The 22,578-nt window shown below is 45.3% G+C and overlaps 1 protein-coding gene across 1 annotated transcript in view; it reads right to left on the reverse strand.

Annotated features, from left to right (window-relative positions):
• Positions 1-22,578, reverse strand: part of CUL3 (cullin 3) — a 335,007-nt gene that overhangs the window by 204,501 nt on the left and 107,928 nt on the right. The window contains exon 6 of the mRNA XM_069213488.1: positions 104-332. Coding sequence (XP_069069589.1) covers positions 104-332 — 229 coding nt within the window. The remainder of the gene's footprint in view (positions 1-103; positions 333-22,578) is intronic.

The raw sequence follows: 22,578 nt of genomic DNA on the forward strand, positions 1-22,578 counted from the left end.
ATTGGACAGCTGTAGATTCTAGAATCAATGCAGGGACACTACAAAAAAAATGGATGCACAAGTCTTTTAAAATTCACTTGTAATTTATCAACATCTAACTTACCTTCTGTCTTTCCATTTTTCAACATATGAACTAGTCCAGAGTTTTCCATTTCTACAATAGTCTTCATGTGCTTGGAAATAAGTTCCCGCTCAACAACTTTTACAATCGGCTCTTCCGTTGATTTGTCAAGGCAGTGCATCACACGCTCTATCTCTTCATTAATTCTTGCTTCTACTTTCTTTATGTACACTGATGCACTATTTTCGGCTAAAAATTTCTGACTTTCCATCTGTGATTTAAAAAAAAAAAATCTGTTAAACCAATTTATGACTGTGCAGGCTTAAAATGGTATTTCATCATTATTAAAACTAAGAACTTTAACACGGGTCATGCCTCCTGCATGCAACATCAGTAGACACAACTCTAAATATTTGTTGTGGAAGCCTGAAAAAAAAAAACAACTATTCACAGACTTTTAAAAACCACTACATGTGCTAGCCTATGCACCCCCTACCACTTTCCCTTCAGCTGCAAAATGTTTTAGCTGACATGAGGTCAAACCAGCCACAAAAGAAATGGAGAGTTTGCATTATTCTTCCATTCTTTTAAGATATCCCCCACCATTCATTATTATAACACTTCAATGTGGTAATATGTATAAGTCCTCTGCTCATCAACAAAATATTTTCCAAATACACTAAATCCAAAAAGAAAGAAAAGACTTTTGGGGGCTTCACACTTTCCTCTGAAATTCGCCATATATTCCACTGCAAATCAATTGTCAAATAAAAAAAAAATAATCAAGCAGTTTCTTCATAACCGCCATCAATGCGACAGCACACTGCAGAAAGACCTACATTTTAAAAGAATGTGATGAATGTTAGCTGAGAGTAAGCAAATGTGATAATGGATGTAAAGTCATTTACCTCAAGAAGAGGACGGCAAATCAATAGGCTTGACCATGTTAACAAACTAAGATCATAGTTTTATGGTGGGCACAAGTGGTGCATCTGTATAGATTTATGAATGGAAGGGCTGGAGACCTCCAGCACCATTGACCCTCCCCCTTGCCCCTTCCAATCGCTTTTCACAGTCCACACCCATCCCTGGGGAAAAGAACAAAGTAGATAAGCAAGGATATCCTCAACACTCACACTATTTATCATCAGCAGTAGACACATTCAATTTGTGAAACTTATGCACCTTAATTAGCAACATACTACAAGAATTGAATAGTGATTTGATTAGCCACGTTTTATGGCTTTTTAAAAAGGATGAAACTAACTATGACACTCATCTAATGTTATTCATTATTGTAAATCTCAAAGCGAACTGGGCAGGACAAAATGCCTAAACTCCAAAGCTTTAGCAAGATACAAGGACCCAAAAATTAACCAAAGTTTACCTGAGAATTTCTCCAACACAGAAAGAATGAGACTAGTTTAACTGGAAACCTGAAATGTCATTGAGGAGGCTGGTTATGTTGTAGGACAACACCTTTCAGGAATGAATCAAATCATTTGGCAGAGGTAAAAGCATCTCCTAGGTCATTTTCCGCATCGAAATCCTTAAGCCAAGTATTCAAAAACACTATCGGATATTGCTTTAGCCAGTTGGCTAATGTGGTTCTGTATCAAGAAAAATGTATTTTTCCTTCTAAATTGATTTTCTCAAGTGAAGAAAGAATTCCATCTTTGAAATACCTTCAAAGTACTAACAGTTGCCAAACAACTCTAGAGATGTCAAAGTAAATTTAAGTTTCAGTACTAAACAAGGGAGACATGCAAAATTGTTCAGTGGATAAACATGCTGATCAATCTTCCTGTACCAATAGAGTACTCAAAACAAACCATCCTCCTCTCTTGCAGTAAATCAGGATGGCATTCTCAATGTAGGCATGAGGAACTCTACCCACCAAACACATACTTCTATTGTCTGGGACCTTCTGCAGAAGGCAAAAAGGTAAAATCTTTAGGAAGACCATAGAAGCATTTTATTTCTATTCATGTGTGGCAAGAAGGAATCTACAGTTGTCTTCCTCAACATTTTAGCACAACTCTAACGACAATCGTGGATGAGGGACTTGTGGTGTATTTCTTAATGTTCCTTACCAGCCAACATAAAGTACAGGAAGTCGCCACTCTGCTTAACAGTGAAAATAAAGCACAGGGGTTTTGTGTGCACAAAAAACAACAACATCCTTATGAAAATGTAAAACACACCGAGTTAGAAATAAACCTTTGACCTGGAAAGCTACGTCCTTTCTGCTAATTCTGATACTCTAAGTAGTTGATCCCTCTCAAGTGGCTGAAATTGACATGTAGCTGGAAGTAAGACCAAAATAGTTTCTTTAAAGAACATTGTCAATAAAAAAAACAAAAATAAGATACCCAGCATGTGCATTCCATCCTTGTGTCACAATATTGCCAACCTACCCAGCACTCTTTCCGCATTTCTATTCCTTAAAGTACAATACAACCATGGTCTATCTTCCATGAAGACAAGTGGTGCAAACTGGGAAAGCGAAACAGTACAACGACATGAGAAGCAGAATCGCACCACATATATTTTTCACTTATTCTGGTATCCAGCTGTGCCTCCTTTCCATAGGCTGGGAACTTGATTTCACACCAAAATATGTTGGTAAGACAGTGCTTGCCTGATGCTGATCATTCCGTAAGCAACGAGACTGTAAAGAATGTTCCAACTAAAAGGTGCCTCTTTGTATGGCAATGGGTAAACAGCATAGTGCATAAAGAAAGCATTACAAAATTACTGCAATTTGGCGTTGGGGGGGGGGGGGGAACATTGAGAAGTGGACTCTATTCTGATGGAACTAGACTGCAGTCTGAGAGAGTTTATTTAACAATAATTACTTTTTTGTTCTCATCGACAATAGCTTAACTATTTTTTTTTTCTAATGTACTTTCTACTGACAATGGACATCTGGACTGTGTAGTGTCTCTTTAGCAAAAATTAAAACAGGGGAGCTACATCCAGAAAAACAAGAAAAATCTTCAATCACATTAAGTTTCTCATGTATTACTTTACACCACTTAAGCTTGCCTCAAATCATCGTAGGGAGGCGAGACAAGTGAATCTGTAGAGAGATCACGAGAGGAACGAAGGGGGAAACAGTTCTGTGATTGAAGTGATCTTCATTAAACATGTGTCATCATACAACACAGCTTGATAGTGCTTTGTAAGTAACTGGCCTCAGGTGTCAGGCTGTAGGGAAGTAGAGAATAAAGGAGGAAATGGGAGAAGGATGGAAAGGAAAAGGTAATCAAATGAAATGAAAGACAGATGAGAGGTTCAAAAGATGCAGGAGACTGCTTCCACTTCTGACAAGTCTATACTCATAGTGCCACACAAAAAAAGTGCCTAATTGGGTTAACTCATCACGAACAACTGCAGTGATCTGTTGGTAAAGTTCAAAAGCTAATAAGGGAAATTCCACTTGTGGTCTTTCAGATGTTGTCAAATTGAGTTCAATTAAAATGGAAGTAGCAACAGAGGTTTGCAGCACTTTGCAGATATTACATACATTTACCTATTGCCCAAAATCAAAAAAAGTATAAGTAAATTGCCATAAGGGTCCGCCTCATGGAAATGTGTAAGCCTTTCAGCATATATAGACCATTTGGAGGACCACCTATTTATGAAAAACAATAAAAGCCTTTGACGGAGGTGAGAACAAGTTACTTACCCTCACCCAGTGCGCTTACTGGTGGATAATATAACCACAGATTCCTCACCATTACAATATCTCAGGTGTCAAGACTTGATCCAGAAGACTTGCATTGTGAGAGACTGTGCGGATTATGTTTCACCAGAAAGTAACATAAAGGACCACATATAAGTGCCACCTCTGTGCACTGATTTCAGTTATTTAACTGTCTGCATCCTCAGACGTTGAGCGCAACAATAATTGGTGATACCAGTCTACAAATTCCACAGAACGGGAAACCGGGAAGGTAAACAGGAATCTGCAGTTAAGGTAAGTAACCTGTTCTTTTGATGAATACCTCCAACTGTGGATTCATCACCTTTAAATCTGATAACAAATCTAAAGCTCTCAAGGAGGAAAGGCTGTGGAATGGCTCAGATGAAAAAGTCCTACAGGAATGAAAGACCGAAATGTCCTTCCCATTGGGCCTGGCTGTCAAGGCAGTAGTGCTTTCCATATAAGTGCACTGATGCCGAAGTCACAGCATGAAAGATAGCCAGAATAGATACTCCATGGGCAAACAGTTGTAGCAGCCTTGGCCTTGATTGATTGAGCCCTCCCTCCATCCCGAAACTGCTTCTTAGCCAGTGCATAGCAGATCTTAATGCAGAACACTTCCCACTGTGATAGAATCCTTTTCTGAACTGCACTGTCTTTCTTCGCCCTAGAGACTCCCCCACAATCCCACCCCCCCCCCCCCCCCCCCAACCCCGCGCCCACAAAAAGCTGACTGTCCACCCAATGGTATTTAGGACAAGTTAAGTAAAAGCCAAGGCTCTCATGGTCCAGCCTATAGAGTCTCTTTGCCAACAGAAGATCCTCTAGAAGTAGTAACCAGTCAGAGGACATATCACATGTTCAGAAGTTCAGGGTACCACACTCTCCTGGACCAATTTGCAGCCACAAAAATTATTTGGCTCCAAGTCGGTGCAGAAGAGGTAGCAATGAAAGGTGCACAGCAGTCCTGTGCTCCACTGTAGTCTGAATGTATCTCCTAGCGAGAACATTCCTAGGAACACCGATGTGCAAAGGTTTTGACACTACACTTTCTTAATGGTGGCTAGATGTAACTAGTATTTTTCCCATTGGTAGAAGTTTCCCGGCGCTCCTCCGGATGCCATTTGTGCCACAAGATGCACCAGGATAATGGCTTGCATCTCTAATAGGTTGATTTGGAATAGTGCTTTGACTGGAGACCGGAACCCTCTGATCTCCACCTCTCCCAGATGACTGTCACTCTGGGCAGGGAGAGTTGTCTGCAACTGGTCCAATTTCAGTTGAGCACCCACCACTGCATGGCTTTTTCAGGCTTGGCTGAAACCTGGATGGACTTCAACAGTTTCCCCTGGTGTTGGGCCCACTGAAACTTCAATATCCAGTGCAAAGTCTGCATATCCCACATGGCATCGTCGACAGCAGGATGCCTTAGGCCAAGAAGTCTCAGAGGCATGCTCACAGACCCAGGACCGATGCTGAAACATCAATCATTCTGAATGTACTGGATTTCTTGTGTTGGAAGGAAGGCCCAGTGATGGAAGGAAGGCCAAGAACAGAACCGTATCCAATATGGCCCTGATGAAAAAAAAACTTTGAGAAGGAGTCAGGTGCGACTGACATGTTGACAGTGAACTCCAATGAAGTCAAGTCGTTCGCTGTCACCTTAAGGTAGTATACAAGAGACTGTGGCAAGCCCACCTTAAGCAGCTGGCTGTCAAAATAGGGGAAAACTGTTAAGATGTGCTTCACTGCTATCAATTTTATGGACACCAGTGGGGCACACGTAAGTCCGAGGAGGAGCCCGGCAAATTTTAACTGCTACTGGCCTACGCGAATCTGCAAGGAGTGTCTGTGGGACTGGAGGACAAGAACATGAAGTAGGTGACCTGCAGGTCCAAAACCACCATCCAGTCACCAGGATCCAGAGCAGACTGAATCTGGGCCAATGTGATTTTCTTGAATTTGTCCTTCCACAAGAAGGAATTCAGAGGACTGAGATCTAAAATAGGACAAAGGCATCAGTCCTTCTTAGGAATGAGGAAATAGTGGGAGTAACAGCCAGTCCTTATTTCCAGGACTGGAACTTTTTTATGGGTCCTTTTCCAAAAAAAGACCATACCTCTTGACGAAAGATGGACAAGTGTGCCTCCCATAGGCACTATAAAGTAGGCTGAGGTTATGGTATATTGAAAAGGAATGGTAGCGCATAGCCTCGTTGGACAACCTGTAAGTCTTTGAATATACAAAGGTGAAAAGCTGGGAGTGTTAATGGTCCTTCACATACGCTCCCCCACTGGATTACGAAATCACAAATTATGATAATCCTAAATTACCAGGTCTCAACATAGTTTGATATTCCAAATTTCAATACTGTGATTTATGATGTCATCAGCCCAGCAGGATAAGGCCGATCACACTGTAGATTATAGTATCTAAATGCAGAGTATTGAACTAATAAGCTGATCTCTGGTCTCTTCAGAACGTCATATTTCATGACTTCAAGAACTGAAGGACTCATCTGTCAGATGTTATACTATGCCCTGGAGGAAATGTGTGCTACTGCCTTACACATGGTGGTCATTTGCCACTAAGGGGAAACGAAAGTTGCTTTGAGGCTTATGTTGAAGGGGCTAGCGGGTGAGGTGGAAAGTTGGCAATCCCTGGAAGCCTGGATGTTGTCTGCCCAATCCCAGTTCCCGAAAGGCTGGGGTGGCTGTTGTGGAGGTGGTGGGCCTTGGTGATATACCAAACCTTTATAATTGCCAAAAAAGGGGCAACATTGATGAGGTTACAGTCATAGCAGGGAAGAAAGGCTTAACAAGCTGTGGCCAGGATTCTTTAAAGTGCTCCACTGCTGAAACGGCCTTCTTGCCAAAGAAATGAGACCCATCAAGTAGTATATCAATCAAAGAGGCATGGACATCAACAGAAAAACCTGTGGATCTCATCCAAGCATTGCGTCTAAGTACCACATTAGTACAGACTGCTCTGCCCAAAGAGCTGGTATTGTCCAGAGAAGACTGAATCTGGGACAATGTGATTGTCTTGACTTTGTCTTTCCACAAGAAGGCGTTCAGTGGACTGAGACCTAAAATAGAACAAAGGCATCAGTCCTTCTTCGGAACGAGGAAATAGTGGGAGTAACAGCCAGTCCCTATTTCCAGGACTGGAACCTTCTGTATGTGTCCTTTCCCAAAAGAGGCCGCACCTCTTGATGAAAGATGGACAAGTGCACCTCCCAAAGGCACCCTAAAGTAGGTGGAAGTTATGAGAATGGTAGCGCATAGCCTCGTTGGACAACCTGTAAGTCTTTCAATATACAAATGTGAAAGACTGGGAGTATTAACGGCCCTTCACATACGATTCCACACCTGATCTGTCGCAGGAACGGCCAGAAGAGAAGGAATTGGTCTTCGCCCCTCGACTTCGAGTCAGACTACCTTCGGTATTCAGCGATGTACACCTTTGCATTCCCAGATAGCCGTGGGATTCATAAGGACACACTTCCCACAAGACTTGTAGTCATGCACATAACCCCAGCAGCAGAGGCACACCCTGTGGAGATATGTCACATACAACTTTTGGTACGGTCCTTACAAGCCTCAAACCCTGTAGTTTCAGGAAGGGACATAGTCCACTTTCACACTGTAAAAACTTCAAATTAAATTTTCTTGATGAGGAAAAAGTTGGGAGTGAGCTCCAACACAATGTACGAAGGCACAGAAAAAAAGGAACGGGAGTCAGCATGCAGAGGTGGTGGTTATATGTGGGTCCGTTCATCACTTATGCGGTGCAACGAAGTAAACTCTGAGAGCACAATGTCACCTACCAGAGCTTGGGAGCAATACTGTCTAAATGTTTCCAGTTTAGTTTGGCAAATGGGGATATTCTAAATGAACAATTTAGTTAACTTCCGTAACACCTTATCAGATAAAGACATTTTATAGTTGCAGGTTTCCTTGCCTGTGAATTTCATCCAGGTGTCAGACTGGATCCGGAGAATTTTGTGAGCACTTCCCCTGTGCACCGTTAGGTAGCATCAATGGGATCTGCGCCCATCATCATCCGTGCCGGATATGACGTTGCAGGTCCTATATAGACGCCACCGCAGCAAGCTGAGGTCAGTTTCATTTCACGACTTTCCACGCCAGAAGAGCAGAGCCATGAAGAACACAGACTACTGGTGAGTCAAAACTAAGGCCCTGAAAGGGGAGTCCATGTCTCTAGAAATCAGTTTGCAGAGCTGGGAGAAAGGGTGGGTCAGTAAGGGATCTACTAGAATATATGTCTACCAAATAAGGCATTACCAAAGGTAAGTAACATGTTCATCTGATAGAGACTTCTAGCTGCAGATTTCTTACCTGTGAATAGATACCCAAGCAATAGCCCCTGAGGTGGGTTTGCGAATCAAGATCATAATAGAAAGTCTCTACGGACCCGAATGTCCAGGCAGTAGTGTTTGGCAAACGTGTGCAGAGAAGCTCACAGTGCTGCCTGACAGATGTCAAGACTGGAACTCCACGTACTAACGCAGTGGTTACAACGGTAGCTCAGATAGAATGAGCACACAAACCTTCAGGTGGTTGCTTTTTGGTCAGTGCTTAGCAGATATTAATGGAGAGTTTGACCCATCTGGAGACGGTCCGCTTCCGCACTGCCTGATCTTTCTTTGCACCCACAAAACCAATAAAGAGTTGATCATCCACCCAGAACTCTTTGGTACGATCAAGGAAGAATGCCAATGCTCTTTTTTAGTCCATGCAGTGAAGTTTCTCCTCTTCTTTAGAAGGATGTGGGGGTAAGTAAAAAGTGGGCAAGGTAATGAAAGGGCATAACCACTTTTGGTAGAAAAGAGGCCCTTCTGCGAAGCATCACTTTGTCAGGGTAGATGGAAAGGTAGAGCGGCTTAGATGAAAATGCCTGCAGCTTACTCACCCTGCCTGCAGACGTAATGGCCACAAGGATGGCTGTTTTCAAAGTGAGAAGCCTGAGAGGACAATTGTGGAGAGGCTCAAAAGGAGCGCACATCAGAAATGTCAAAACTAAATTAAAATCGCATTGGGACATAATAAATGGGAATGGAGGAAACATGTGTAAGACCTTTAATGAACCTATGTACAATAGGGGACTCGACCAAAGAAAGTTCATCAGGCAACCTCAAAAAAGCATAAATTGCAGGCAAATAACCTTTGTGTGCCCCCATAGTAGAACCCTTCTGGGCCGGGAGAGGGAGAGGGAGAGGGAGAGGGAGAGGGAGAGGGAGAGGGAGAGGGAGAGGGAGAGGGAGAGGGAGAGGGAGAGGGAGAGGGAGAGGGAGAGGGAGAGGGAGAGGGAGAGGGGGAGAGAGGGGGAGAGAGGGGGAGAGAGGGGGAGAGAGGGGGAGAGAGGGGGAGAGAGGGGGAGAGAGGGGGAGAGGGAGAGAGGGAGAGAGGGAGAGAGGGAGAGAGGGAGAGAGGGAGAGAGGGAGAGAGGGAGAGAGGGAGAGAGGGGGAGAGGGGGAGAGGGGGAGAGGGGGAGAGGGGGAGAGGGGGAGAGGGAGAGAGAGAGAGATAACAGACTTGTCTGTGCACCATGCCACAAATTTCTTCCAACCACAGGCATATACCATTTTGGTATAGGGATGCCTGGCTGCCAAGATAATGTTACAGACTTCAAGCGGAAGGTCAAAAGCTGTCAAGTCCCACCGCTCAATCTCTGGGCAAGAAGGCAGAGTGTGGACAGGTTTGGTTGCAAAACCCTCTCCTGCTAGAAGATCCTCCTGGAGGGGCAGTCTGAGAATAGATGGACAGGCTCCAAAGCTCGGATACCAAACTCTCCGTGCCCAGTATGAAGCCACAAAGATTACTTGGGCACGGTTGTTCTTGATCTTCTTGAGAACTCTGGACAGAAGTGGTATGGTCAGAAAGGCATACAGGCACTCAAGACGAAAAGCGTCTCAGATCGATTGCCGCTTTGATAACTCTAATGTGCAAAACTGCTGACATTGCACGTTCTCTGCAGAGACTAACAGATCTAACCAAGGCTCTCCCACTGCTGAAAGAGTCCATGTGCCACCTCTGTATGGAGACGCCGTCTGTGATCCGCTAGACATTTTTGGCTGAGTTTGTCTGCATTCAGAGAGCCTGCCAGATGTTGAACCACCAGGAATATGCCCTGCTGTTCCAAACACATCAAGTGGCGCAGAACCTCCTGACAATGGGTCCAAGACCCCACCCTGCCCTGCTTGTTGCAGTCTACATGGCAGTGGTGTTCTCCGTGAACACCTGCACCATCATCCCGTTGACTGAGGGAAGAAAAGCCTTCAATGCTAGTCAGACTACACACGGAGCTCCAACAGGTTGACGTGGGGCCTGGACTTCACCGGAGACCAGATGCCTCTGATCTCCACCTCTCCAAGATGGCCACCCCATCGCAGAAGTGGCATGTCTGTCACTACTATCAGATCTGGTTGGGGAAGGGAGAGGGATCTGCCTCGGACCCAATCACAGTTCGTTACCCAACACTGCAGGTGTTACGCAGGTCCCACCGAGATCTGGACCACCTAGGAAAAAGTTCCCCTGCTGCACTCCCTGGAACTTCAAGTCCCACTGCAGAGCCGGTATATGCCATTTGGCATGTGGCACCAAGAGGATGCAGGAGCCCATGAAGCGCAGCAGCCTCAGAGTCATTCTCACCGAAATTTAGGATAGAAGCTGAAACATCGGTATCAGAGCCCGAATATCCTGGACTTGCCGCTCGGAAGGATAAGCCTGAAACTGCACTGTGTCCTTAACAGCTGTAATGAAAGGGAGCATCTGAGAGGTAGTCAGGTGTGACTTTGGCCTTTTTATAATGAACCCCAGCAAATGCAGGAGGTCTTCCGTAGTCTGTAGGTGGGAGATGACAGCCTGGGGTGAGCCCGCCTTCAACAACTAGTCAGTCATCGAGGCATGGGAAGACTGAAACCCCTGATCTGGGTAGATGAGCTGTGACCACCGCCAGCACCTTGGTGAACACCCAAGGGACAATAGTAAGGTCAAAGGTGAGCTTGGTGAACTGAAAGTGTTCGTGACCTACAGTGAACTGCATTTAACAGCTGTAGGGAGGCAGGACAGGAATATAAAAATAAGCGTCCTGCAAGTCCAAAGCTACCTGTTTGATGTGATGGATTGCCAGCGGAGAAGGTGATGGTGAATCCTGTCTCCAACTGGCCCTTGATGGGGATTCAGACTAGTAAATCTTATAAGCTGCTGGGGGGGTGGGGGGTGGTGGTGGAAGGGATGCACTATCCAGACTGCTGGTACCCTAATCCACAAAGTCAGTGGATCCCACGCCCTCAGCCAAAGAGAGACTGGGCAGCATGCACAGCACAGTGACTGGCCTGGGATATATACAGTTTGTGGTCCCTTCTGTAGCCACAAAAAGGGCAAAAGGTAGACTGGGGGAGACAAGGCCCTGGCTATAACACCAGAATTCTTAAAACGCTCAAACGCAGTCTCTGTCTCGTCTTTGATGAGACAGTTGAAATCAAAGGGCATGTCCATCAAAGCAGCCTGGACATCCCCCAAGAAGCCAGATGACCTCAACAAGGTGCAACACCTCAAAGGCACTGTCGACAAAACTGCTCTGCCCAGTGAGCCATTCATGTCTAGTCTACAACAGAAAGAGAACTGTACTGCATCCCTCCCAACGGCAACTGCCTGAGACAGTACGGCCCGGGCCTCCTCCAGGATCTGTGCCAGCATTGCACAACCATATCCCACAGCGTCTGGGAATAATAGCCTACAAGGCATGCAGTGTTCACTGACCACAATGCTAGGCTGGAGGATGAAAAAAATCTTCTTCCCAAGTGTATCCAACTTTTTCAATTCCCTATCCGAGGGTTCGGAAAAGGGAACGTGCCCTAGGAAGTGGAGGCTTGGATGACCAATCTCTTAATGGTTGAATGTTGCATCAGAAAGCTTATGTCCATTGGAGCACGGTGATTGAGGCAGGCAATTGCCTGTTCACAGGAGCCCCTGTGCTAACTTTGGACCAGGTATTCAGTAGGAGATCTGTAAGGTCTTTATTAAAGAGGAGCCTGGGTTCAGAGGGGGAAACCTCAGGCTGAAGCACCTCTGTCAGAAGGTTAGTGCTGACTGCCACACCAAAGGCAACTCAAGGTCCAAAACCTCAGCTGTTCCTTTCACCACCAATGAATAGGAAGCCTCCCCACCTATGTAGCCACGGTAGGAGGAGAAAGCATATCAGTATCTGGAAGAAGTATCCAGTCTTCTGGCCTAATCCAAGACTGTACGCCAGTCCACAGAGTCTTGGAGCTGGTATTCTAAATGATACAGCGACCCCTTCCATTCCTCACCATTACCTAGCCCATAAGAAAGGGACTGAGGATCCAACATAGGAGGCAAGGCTCCTGCCAGCGTCTGACTCATACGATACGCAGCTGGCTCTGTGTTGGCAATGAGAATGGGGATGATGCCATCCGTGGGGCAGTGCCAGGAGCGTTGGCATCAGGAAAGGTTGGAGTGGTACGACCAACGCTGGTCCGGCTCAATGGGTGCCGCTCGGCGCAGAGACCAAAGCCGCCAGCACAGAACTCGCCCCTTCAGACTCCGCGCGGCCACAAGGCACTCCAGTGAAATCAGGCTGCCCAAAAATGAGGCACATGGCCTCGTAAAACTTTCAAAGTTGACCAGGGGTCACTCCTGCTCCTGGAAACTCTGAGAGGTGTAGAGTCGGCCCAGGCTCCTTGGAACGAGCCCTAGAGCGCCAATGACCCCTCACTTGTCGCCTGAGGACAAAAGTTAAGTTGAAGAACGATGTGACTTCTTGTTTTCTTCTGTTTCTCGACTTACCCGATCGCCCCCAGGACTTGGAGTGGGACGACAACAATGGAGGACTCTGCAACTGCTCCAGGGATATTCCTCTCGACCGGAACCTCGACTTGCGCAGAGTCCAGCATCGGGCCACCATAAGCTTCAGGGAACACTCCCTCAAAGCCTTCAGATGCATGGCCTGACACTTTGATCACGACTTCGGGTCGTGGTCATGATCCAGGCACCAAAGACACACGAGGTGCAAATCAATCACAGACATCACCCGATGATGGGAACCGGAGGGCTTAAACCTGGACTTCCTTGGGGCACCGGGAGTAGAAAACTTTGACAAAAAGTTGAATAAAGGCAAGTCACAAAGTGACTGAAGGTTAGCTCTCTTCTGATTGGCACTAGCTGGAGCAAAAAGGAACTGACATCAGCACACCGGGGAGGTGCCTATATAGGGCTTGGGATGTCATTTCTGGCGTGAAGGTTCAACACCACCCAATGGTGCGCACAATTACTGCTCAGAAAGCTCTCTGGATCCAGTATGGCGCCTGGGGGAAATCCACAGGTAAGGAATCTGCACCTAGAAGTCTCTATCTAATGTGAGGTATGTACAATTTGAAGTATCCATTAGAAAGTCTGCAAACAGCTGATTATTCTGGGAGGGAAAAATGAGAGCAAAAAGGAAGTTTTGAGGATTGTTAATGTGAGAAGAATGCAAAAAGTGTGCATAACAAGACTAGATTCAGATTCCAAACTCAATACAAAGCTGGAATTCTGCTGCAAGGAAATAAATGACAGAAGCAATCAAAACATCTAACTGCTTGTCGCTATAGTGGAAATCTATCATTTGTGCCTTTTCTTTGAGTCACCATAAGAGTAGAGTTATCAAGAACTGATTAAAACCCGTTTAACTAGGTATGTTATGAATGAAAGAGCATCTAAAGATACACTTATGGGTTCAGGTTTCTGACACGTCCAGAGTCACCTGCTTTTAAAAGGGCAAATCAGGAGAATTATTTCTAGCAGTATTTACAGGTGCCAAATCTGCAAGCTTAACAGCTAAAAAGGGCTCACTATCATGGATTAGATTATCTCAAACGTATTGCATAAAAAGAGTTGTGTTCAGAATGTTACTATTTCCACGGAGAAGAGGTACACCCGGGGAGCTTCCCACTGGTGAAAAATTGCTGCAAGGCTTTGCTGTTCATTATCCGCTTGTGGATGTCTGAGAAAGATGCACTTAACGTACAAGTTTGTTACTTTCGGTCACGAAATATCTGGCAGAGACATATTCTAGTTGCAGATTCCTTATCTTAGAATGTTCCCCCAGGCGTCAGACTGGATCTGGAGATTTTTTCTTCGAGCAATACCCTTGCGCGTCGGTAGGTGGCGTCAGTCGACTTTGCGGGCATTGTAGTGTCTGTGATGACATCGGGAGTGGTACATAGATGCAGCATCAGTGCAGTGACGTCAGTTTTTGGTTTTAACGACCTTCCACGTCAAAGCGCAAAGCCGCTAAGAACACTGAGATTGGTGTACCAGACCTAAGGACCTGAATGGGGAATGCCTGTCCCTAGGGATCAGTTCGCAAACAGGGAGGATAGGTGGGCAGGTAGGGAATCTGCAACTAGGATATGTCTCTATCAGATATTTCGTTATCAAAGGTAAGTAACTTGTACATCTGATAGAGACTTCTAGTTGCAGATTCCTTATCTTAGAATAGATACCCAGGAAATGTCATCCTCTGAGGTGGGCTTCGAAACCAGATCATACTAGAAAGTCTTGCAGGACCAAATGACCAAAGTAGCTGTCCCAACGGACCTGACTGTCCAGGCACTAATGTCTAGCAAAAGTGTGCAGGGATGCCCACGTAGCTGCCCGGCAGATATCCAGGACAGGAACTCCGCGTACTAACACAGTGGAAACAGCAGCTGCTCTGGTGGAATGAGTAAGCAAGCCCTTAAGGAGTTGCCTCTTGGCCAAAGCGTAGCACATCTTGATGCAAAGAAGTACCCATCGAGAGATGGTATGTTTTTGCACTGCCGCATTTCCAACACAGATCGTCCACCCGGAAATCTTTAGTACAATCGAGATAGAACGGCAACGTTTTTTTTTGGGTCCAGGCTGTGGAGTCTCTCCTCCTCATGAGAAGGATGGGGGGGGGGGGTGCCTAAAAATTAGGCAAGGTGATGGACTGACCTGCATGACAAGGTGTAACAACCTTGGTAAGGGTGACAGTACCGCTTCAACTTCTTCTTCTTACCTGGGCCTGAAAACTTGGAGGAAGAAGAATGGTGGTGGCTCCGCGAGCTGTCTCGACACCTTCCCTCGAGCTAGACCAGGACCAACGCAGAGTCGAGCGCTGGGCCGCCATGAGCTCGAGGGACCGCTCCCTCAAGGCCTTCGGGTGCATGGCCCGGCACTCTGAGCGCGACTTCGGGTCCAGCTCCAAGCACCACAAACAGACCAAACACGGATCCATCACCGACATTATGCGGTGACAGTCCTCGCACGGCTTGAAACCAGTCTTCGGGGACAACTCAACGCGCGAAAAACTCAACAAAAGGGTTGAAATCAGTCAAAAGGAGATAAGGGTAGCTCTCTCTGGATCAGCGCATGGCACGGAAAGAAAAGAACTGATGTCACTGCATTGAGGTGGCATCTATGTGCTACTCCCGACGTCATCACGGTGCTTAGGATGCCAGCGGAGTCGACAGACACCACCTACCAACGCGCAAGGGTATTGCTCGAAGAAAAAAATCTCCGGATCCAGACTGACGCCGGGGGTAAAATTCTATGGTAAGGAATATGCAACTAGAAGTCTCTATCAGATACAATTCTTAGTTGTATTTCTCTTTATAAAAGAGAAATATGGTTAACTAGTATCAAATGTTCAATCAATCTCTTGGAATTCTGGTACAATAACAGTATTGAATAATCTGAAAATAGACTAGAGTTGGTGCTTATTTCAACTGTTGCTGGGAGTGGACCTACTACCAAGAATGCATAATGAGCTTCAGGAATGTGGAACAAAATGAACCTCCAAACAATCTCTTGTAAGCACTTGAACAAACTTGCATCTTAATATGCCAAGAGGGAGGTATTTGGCAGCAACGCTGAAAGCCAATTCTTTTAATGTTGCCATACTGTATAAAAAATGAATGGTATGTAAATATCTGGTTTCACATGTTCATCCTGTGAGATGTACTAAAGTAATTTGAAGACCCTGGTTAAACAACTAATGAATTTGTCTGAGGCTTCTTAAAGCGGGTCCTCAATTTCATTGCACCTCCTTGAGATAGAATATGGTAGTGGTGCTGTCCATTTATATCAATACTGACTGTAATGTAATAAATGGAAAGACAGAATTGAGGGCTGAATGGACAGCTCCAGCATTTAAATACACTATGACGAAGAGGAGTGCTGCATAAAGGAATTGATACTTACTGGTACTATGAATTGCAGGAATCTTCAATAAAATCAAATACATTATAATAGTTCCCAGTTGCATGTGAGGACCCAGACGATATCAACATATTGATAAAATGTTAGGGAGCACCCTCATAAAGATCACTTGAGGGAGGGTTTTCCAAATTGTAGACAGAATGTAGGGCCAACAAGCCCTGTCTCAAAATTACATTGCAGCACCTATACAACAAACAGCTGCCTACATGTAATATTGAAAAGTGCAGGCCGATAAGCTTGCATTTAAAGAGTTCCAGGGGTTTCCCTGATGCCTTGAACTGGCATTTGCTTCGGAGCCAGCTGTTTATGAAGCAGAAATAAGTCTCAGGGGTGTGGAATTTAATACAATACCTACTTGCCCATGGGACAGATTGCTTCATATATCTACGTGTCCTGTAAAAATAAAAAATCTACTATTCCTTTGGTGCCTTGTAGGGCGACGAAAAATTACGGCAGCTTTCTTATCCCCTTCGCTGCCAGGCCTTTTCCCCCTCCTGTGCAGAGCCTTTTTTTGGCTATTTGGGGCAGTTCGCGCTTAGGCCCTCATAACGTTTTGTTCACATAAGCTACCCACGCCAAATTTGCGTCCTTTTTTTCCACCATCCTAGGGATTCTAGAGGTACCCAGACTTTGTGGGTTCCCCTGAAGGAGACCAAGAAATGAGTTTTTTTCAAACAAATGGGGAAAAAGGGCTGCAGAGGGCAGCTTGTGTTTTTTCCCCTGAAAATGGCATCAACAAAAGGTTTGCGGTGGTAAGATCACCATCTTCCCAGCTTTCAGGAACAGGCAGACATGAATTTGAAAACCCAATTTTTCAATATAATTTTGACATTTTACTGGGACATACCCCATTTTTACTATTATTTGTGCTTTCAGCCTCCTTCCAGTTAGTGACCAAAATTAATGAGTAACCAATGCTGGATCCCAGAAAGCTAAACATTTCTGAAAAGTAGACAAAAATCTGAATTCAGCAAGGGGTCATTTGTGTACATCCTACAAGTGTTTCCTACAGAAAATAATAGCGGAAATAAAAAAATATTGAAATTGAGGTGAAAAAAACTGCAATCTTTCTCCACGTTTTACTCTGTAAATTTTTCCTGCGATGTCAGATTTTTTAAAGCAATATACCGTTACGTCAGCTGGACTCTTCTGGTTGCGGGGATATATAGGGCTTGTAGGTTCATCAAGAACTCTAGGTACCCAGAGCCAATAAATGAGCTGCACCTTGCAATAGGTTTTTATTCTATAACGGGTATACAGCAATTCATTTACTGAAATATAAAAAGTGAAAAATAGGTATCAAGAAAACCTTTGTATTTCCAAAATGGCCACAAGATAAGGTGTTGAGAAGCAGTGGTTATTTGCACATTTCTGAATTCCGGGGGTGCCCATACTAGCATGTGAATTACAGGGCATTTCTCAAATAGACGTCTTTTTTACACACTGCCATACATTTGGAAGGAAAAAATGTAGAGAAAGACAAGGAGCAATAACACTTGTTTTGCTATTCTGTGTTCCCCCAAGTCTCCCGATAAAAATGGTACCTCACTTGTGTGGGTAGGCCTAGCGCCCACGAAAGGAAATGGCTCAAAACACAACGTGGACACATCACATTTTTTCACAGAAAACAGAGGTGTTTTTTGCAAAGTGCCTACCTGTGGATTTTGGCCTCTAGCTCAGCCGGCACCTGGGGAAACCTAGCAAACCAGCAGATTTTTTAAAACTAGACACCTAGGGGAATCCAAGATGGGGTGACTTGTGTGGCTCTGACCAGGTTCTGTTACCCAGAATCCTTTGCAAACCTCATAATTTGACCATTAAAAAAAAAAAAAAAAAACTTTTTCCTCTCATTTCGGTGACAGAAAATTCTGGAATCTGAGAGGCGCCACAAATTTCCTTCCACCCAGCGTTCCCCCAAGTCTCCCGATAAAAATGGTACCTCACTGGTGTGGGTAGGCCTAGCGCCCACGAAAGGAAATGGCCCAAAACACAACGTGGACACATCACATTTTTTCACAGAAAACAGGTGTTTTTTGCAAAGTGCCTACCTGTGGATTTTGGCCTCTAGCTCAGCCGGCCCAGGGGGGGGAGGGGGGGGGGGGGCAGAAATGACCTAAAATCCACCAATCTGCCCCCAAGGGGGCCAGAAATGGTCTAAATACAATTTGCCCCCCAGGGGAGCGACCCTTGCCTAATGGGTCGCTCCCCATCTAAAAAAAAAAAAAAAAAAAAAAAAAAAAAACACACAATTTTTTTTTTGCCCTGGCGCCTAGAGATTTCTGCCCCACCTAGGGGCAGATCGGCCTAACAACAATAGGCCGATCTGCCCCCAGAGGGGCAGAAATGTCCTAAGGTAAATTTGAACCCCGCCCCCTCTCCCTCCCGCGGAGCGACCCTTGCCTATGGGGTCGCTCCCCTTGCATGACGTTGGCGCACAAACAAATAAAAAATCCCTGGTGCCTAGTGGTTTCTGCCCCCCTTGGGGGCAGATTGACCCAAAATCCGCTGATCTGCCCCCAAGGGGGGCAGAAATGGTCTAATTACAACTTGCCCCCCAGGGGAGCGACCCTTCCGTAATGGGTCGCTCCCCATCTATAAAAAAAACAAACAAAAAAAGAAAAACACAAAATAAAATGTGCCCTGGCGCCTAGGGGTTTCTGCCCCCCCCGGGGGCAGATCGGCCTAATAACAATAGGCCGATCTGCCCCCGGAGGGGCAGAAATGTCCTAAGGTAAATTTGAACCCCGCCCCCTCTCCCTCCCGGGGAGTGACCCTTGCCTATGGGGTCGCTCCCCTTGCGGGACGTTGGCGCAAAAAAAAAAAAAAAGACCCCCGTGCCTAGTGGTTTCTGCCCCCCTTGGGGGCAGATTGACCTAAAATTGTCCGATCAGCCCCCAAAGGGGGCAGAAATGGCCTAAATACAAGTTGCCCCTCCAGGGGAGCGACGCTTGCCTAAGGGGTTGCTCCCCATCTGTAAAACAACAACAAAAAATCCCCGGTGCCTAGTGGTTTCTGCCCTCCTTGGGGGAAGATCAGCCTAATTAAAATAGGCTGATCTGCCCTCCAGGGGGGCAGAAATGGCCTAAAATAAATTTGCTCCCCATGGGGAACAACCCTTGCCTAAGGGGTGGCTCCCCTTGTGTGAAATTCACGAAAATATAAAAAAGCTCCCTGGTGTCTAGTGGTTTCTGTCCCCCTTGGGGGCAGATTGGCCTCATAAAAATAGGCCAATCTGCCCGCAAGGGGGGCAGAAATAGCCTAAATATAATTTGCCTTCCAGGGGAGCGACCCTTGCCTAAGGGGTCACTCCCCACCTCAAAAAAAAAAAAAAAGATCCCTGGTGCCTAGAGGTTTCTGCCCCACCTGGGGGCAGATTGGCCTAATAATAGGCAGATCTGCCCCCAGGGGGGCAGAAAAGGCCTTTAAAAAAATGCCCCCCTGGGAGCGACCCTTGCCCAAGGGGTCGCTCCCTTCATGCCAGTTTCCTTTTGAAAACTAAATCCCTGGTGTCTAGTGGGCGTTTTAGCAGCCGGATTGCTTGAAATCCGGCGGCTAAAACGCTGAGAGAGACTTCAAAGGGAAGGAAATTACTTTCCTTCCCTTTGAAGCCTCTCCGGCCTCCTCCACGTGATTGGGAGAGAAATGCAAAGCATTTCTCTTCCGATCGCGCTGGGAGGAGGCCTTGTGACAATCAGCGTGCAATCGTGCGCTGACGTCACAGGGGTGGGGGCGCGGGGGGGTATCAGGGGTGGAATGGGAAGGGTTTCTCCTTCCATCCCTGACTTTGGGGGAGGGGGGGGGGGGAACCCCACAGAGGGAGCGCTAGCGCTCCCTCTGGGCTCTGTGCCCAGGACGTAATTGTACGTCCTGGGCACACGAGCACTGTGGCTCAGGACGTAACCATTACGTCCTGGGCACAGAAGGGGTTATTATTTAGGAGCTTATATAATAGCCTCTCTGGTTATGCCAGGTGTAATAATATAGTAAGGCTTCAATACTAGCAATTTCCTTATTGTGCCACCTTTCTGCAGATCTGCATACTAGGGCTGGAGGTAGCGGTATGCAATACTTCCAGGGTTGTAAGGTCTTTTTGAGTTTGTGTTGACCTGCTAACTTGCACATCTTAAGAGTTTTCACCAGCTCTTCAAACCACATTAACATACGGACATAAATATTACCTCAACTGCAGACAGTTCCCTTCTTTGCTCAAAATGTGGTACTTTAAACGGACAGCCAAAGGGTTTGTGCTGCAGGGCGTGGGGCCTGCCTCCATGTCCCAAGGACAAAATAAACATGAAAACGTAATAGGATTAAATGGCAGACGTTTGAATTGTGTATGCCCATGAAATGAGGAGGGTAGTTTAGTACTTCTAATACAAAACAACCTGATGCAGAAACAAAACTACAATTAAGTAACCATTTCTCCTTTATCACAGGTCTCCCTTGGCAGTTATGAATAGTTACTGAATAGGTTAGCAAGATAAAAAGCACAACATCATCTTTATGGCCCTTGTGCACAAGGAATGAAAACTCCAAGCAACTTGAGAAATAGGCATAACTCTTAAGTACACAGCTAAAAAAAAACTAAAAAAAATCCTCAGAGTAACTTGACTGCCAATACGAGAGCCAGATTTCTGTATCGCAATCAAGACTTTAGTGCTTTGTAGAAGTGTGAACCAAGTTTCGATTGTCTGCCTTGCATAAGTCTGAAAAGAATGTTTATCAGCCAGGCTGTGGTAAAAGCCTTACCTGTAGAATAAAGGCCTCTGGGTTTCCCTGGCAGGGATTTATTAGCCATTTGATAACACACTGAGAAGTAGGGTATAATCCAAGGAGAGATGGATTGTTTTGAAGTGGCTAGGCCCTGGAAAATGTGACTAGTTGATTAGGAGCTAGTTAAGATAGCTTCTTTGTTTTATTTAGATACACAGGAAGAATTCCCCTGACATTCAAGGAGTGCAACAAGTGCTCTGCTGGTGAAGTTGGAGCCCTCAAGAAAATGGGAGGAGGAACAGCCTACTTGATATGAGAGCAGACCCTCCAAGAAAGATGTTGCATTGAGGCATTGTGTAAGGGTTCAAAAGGTGGGGAAATCAAGTTTAAGAACAACACTAAGCTTCTCAGGAGGTGGGGTATCCAAAAGCTTGTATGCTGATTTTTGTTTTGATTTTTTTATTAAGCTTGATTAGGTCCTTTCTATAAGGTGTTATGGCTGCAAGGTAGAGTTTGATGTATGAGAACTGTAACTTTGCTGGAGCCAGATGCAATAGCTGAGATAAAAAAAAAATCCTCTTTGGTGTTAAGATTTTACTCTTTTTTGAGAACACATATGAAAAAAAATCTTAATTTGAAGGAATTTCAAGCCAGTGTTGAAGGGTGCCTAGTTTCCTGTAGAATGTACATGCATGGCTGCGGCAGATTCAGATGTCCATATTGTCTTATCTCAGGAACCATGCTGCCAAATTCAATGATGTAAGGTTCTGGTGGAATTTGTCCCCAAGTAATCTGGAGAGGACATTCAATTTGCACAGCAACCTATTATGTGGTTTTTCTGATATTAGTAGGTATGGGTGCTACCTGCCACTCTGGCGTAATCAGAATCACTGTCATCTGGCAATTCCTGAGCTGCAACATGACTGTTGGTATTAACGGGATCAGAAGAAAAGGCAATATCTCATCGAAAGGGCATTGCCCAGCGAGCTTGCTTCTGGAAGCCTTGATGCAAAGACTCTGCATTTTTTCTGACATGTGGCATAGATATATTTTTGGCAGGACCCATTCTATGAAGAATTCCTGAATAAATCTAATCTAGAAAATCGGTCACCAATGATCTTGCACATAGAAAAGCTCCTAGGTACACAGAACAACATGAGCATGAGGAATCTGTCACAACTGTTTGTGTTCGAAGCTCCTGTTAAAAATGGACATCCTGAAGCAGAGTGATTCTTTTGCACCACCAGGATAGAGTATCCACTGACCTTCCAAGAACTGCTGCATGGATAACGTATAATTGTGCTTTAAGTCAACAGAAGCGCAAGAGGCCTTCAAACCCAGTAAGAAGCAGATCTGCCAAGTGACTACCTTCAACAGACAATTACATTCCTGCTAGACTGAGGACACTTCCCACTGAAGGAAAAACCTGTCCATGTATTGTGTCAGAAGCTGCTCCCAAATATGAATTTATTAGCGATTTCGTCAGACTTAGTTGAAGAAATGCACAGTGCAACAGTGCATTTGCCATTGGCAGCCCTGTGCTACTTTGTGAGCACTGCTGTCTTTTCTGAACCAGATACAGATATGGGTAAATAAACATCCTCTGACATCACGTGAGCTGCCACACATTTGGAAAAATATTTCAAATCCCAGGAATGTCTTTTCACTACTCAAATGTGGAAGTAAGCATTTTACAGACCAAATACACACATCGAGTCCCCATTCCCAAAATGGAGGAAAATTTGTCAGTGCGCTGACACAGTTTTCCATTTTGATCTTCTACATGTTGGCTATTTGCAGGTCCAAGTCACCCCCCTCCATGTTTT

This window comes from Pleurodeles waltl, chromosome 11 (assembly GCF_031143425.1).
Source record: "Pleurodeles waltl isolate 20211129_DDA chromosome 11, aPleWal1.hap1.20221129, whole genome shotgun sequence".
Classification (NCBI taxonomy): Eukaryota; Metazoa; Chordata; class Amphibia; order Caudata; family Salamandridae; genus Pleurodeles; species Pleurodeles waltl.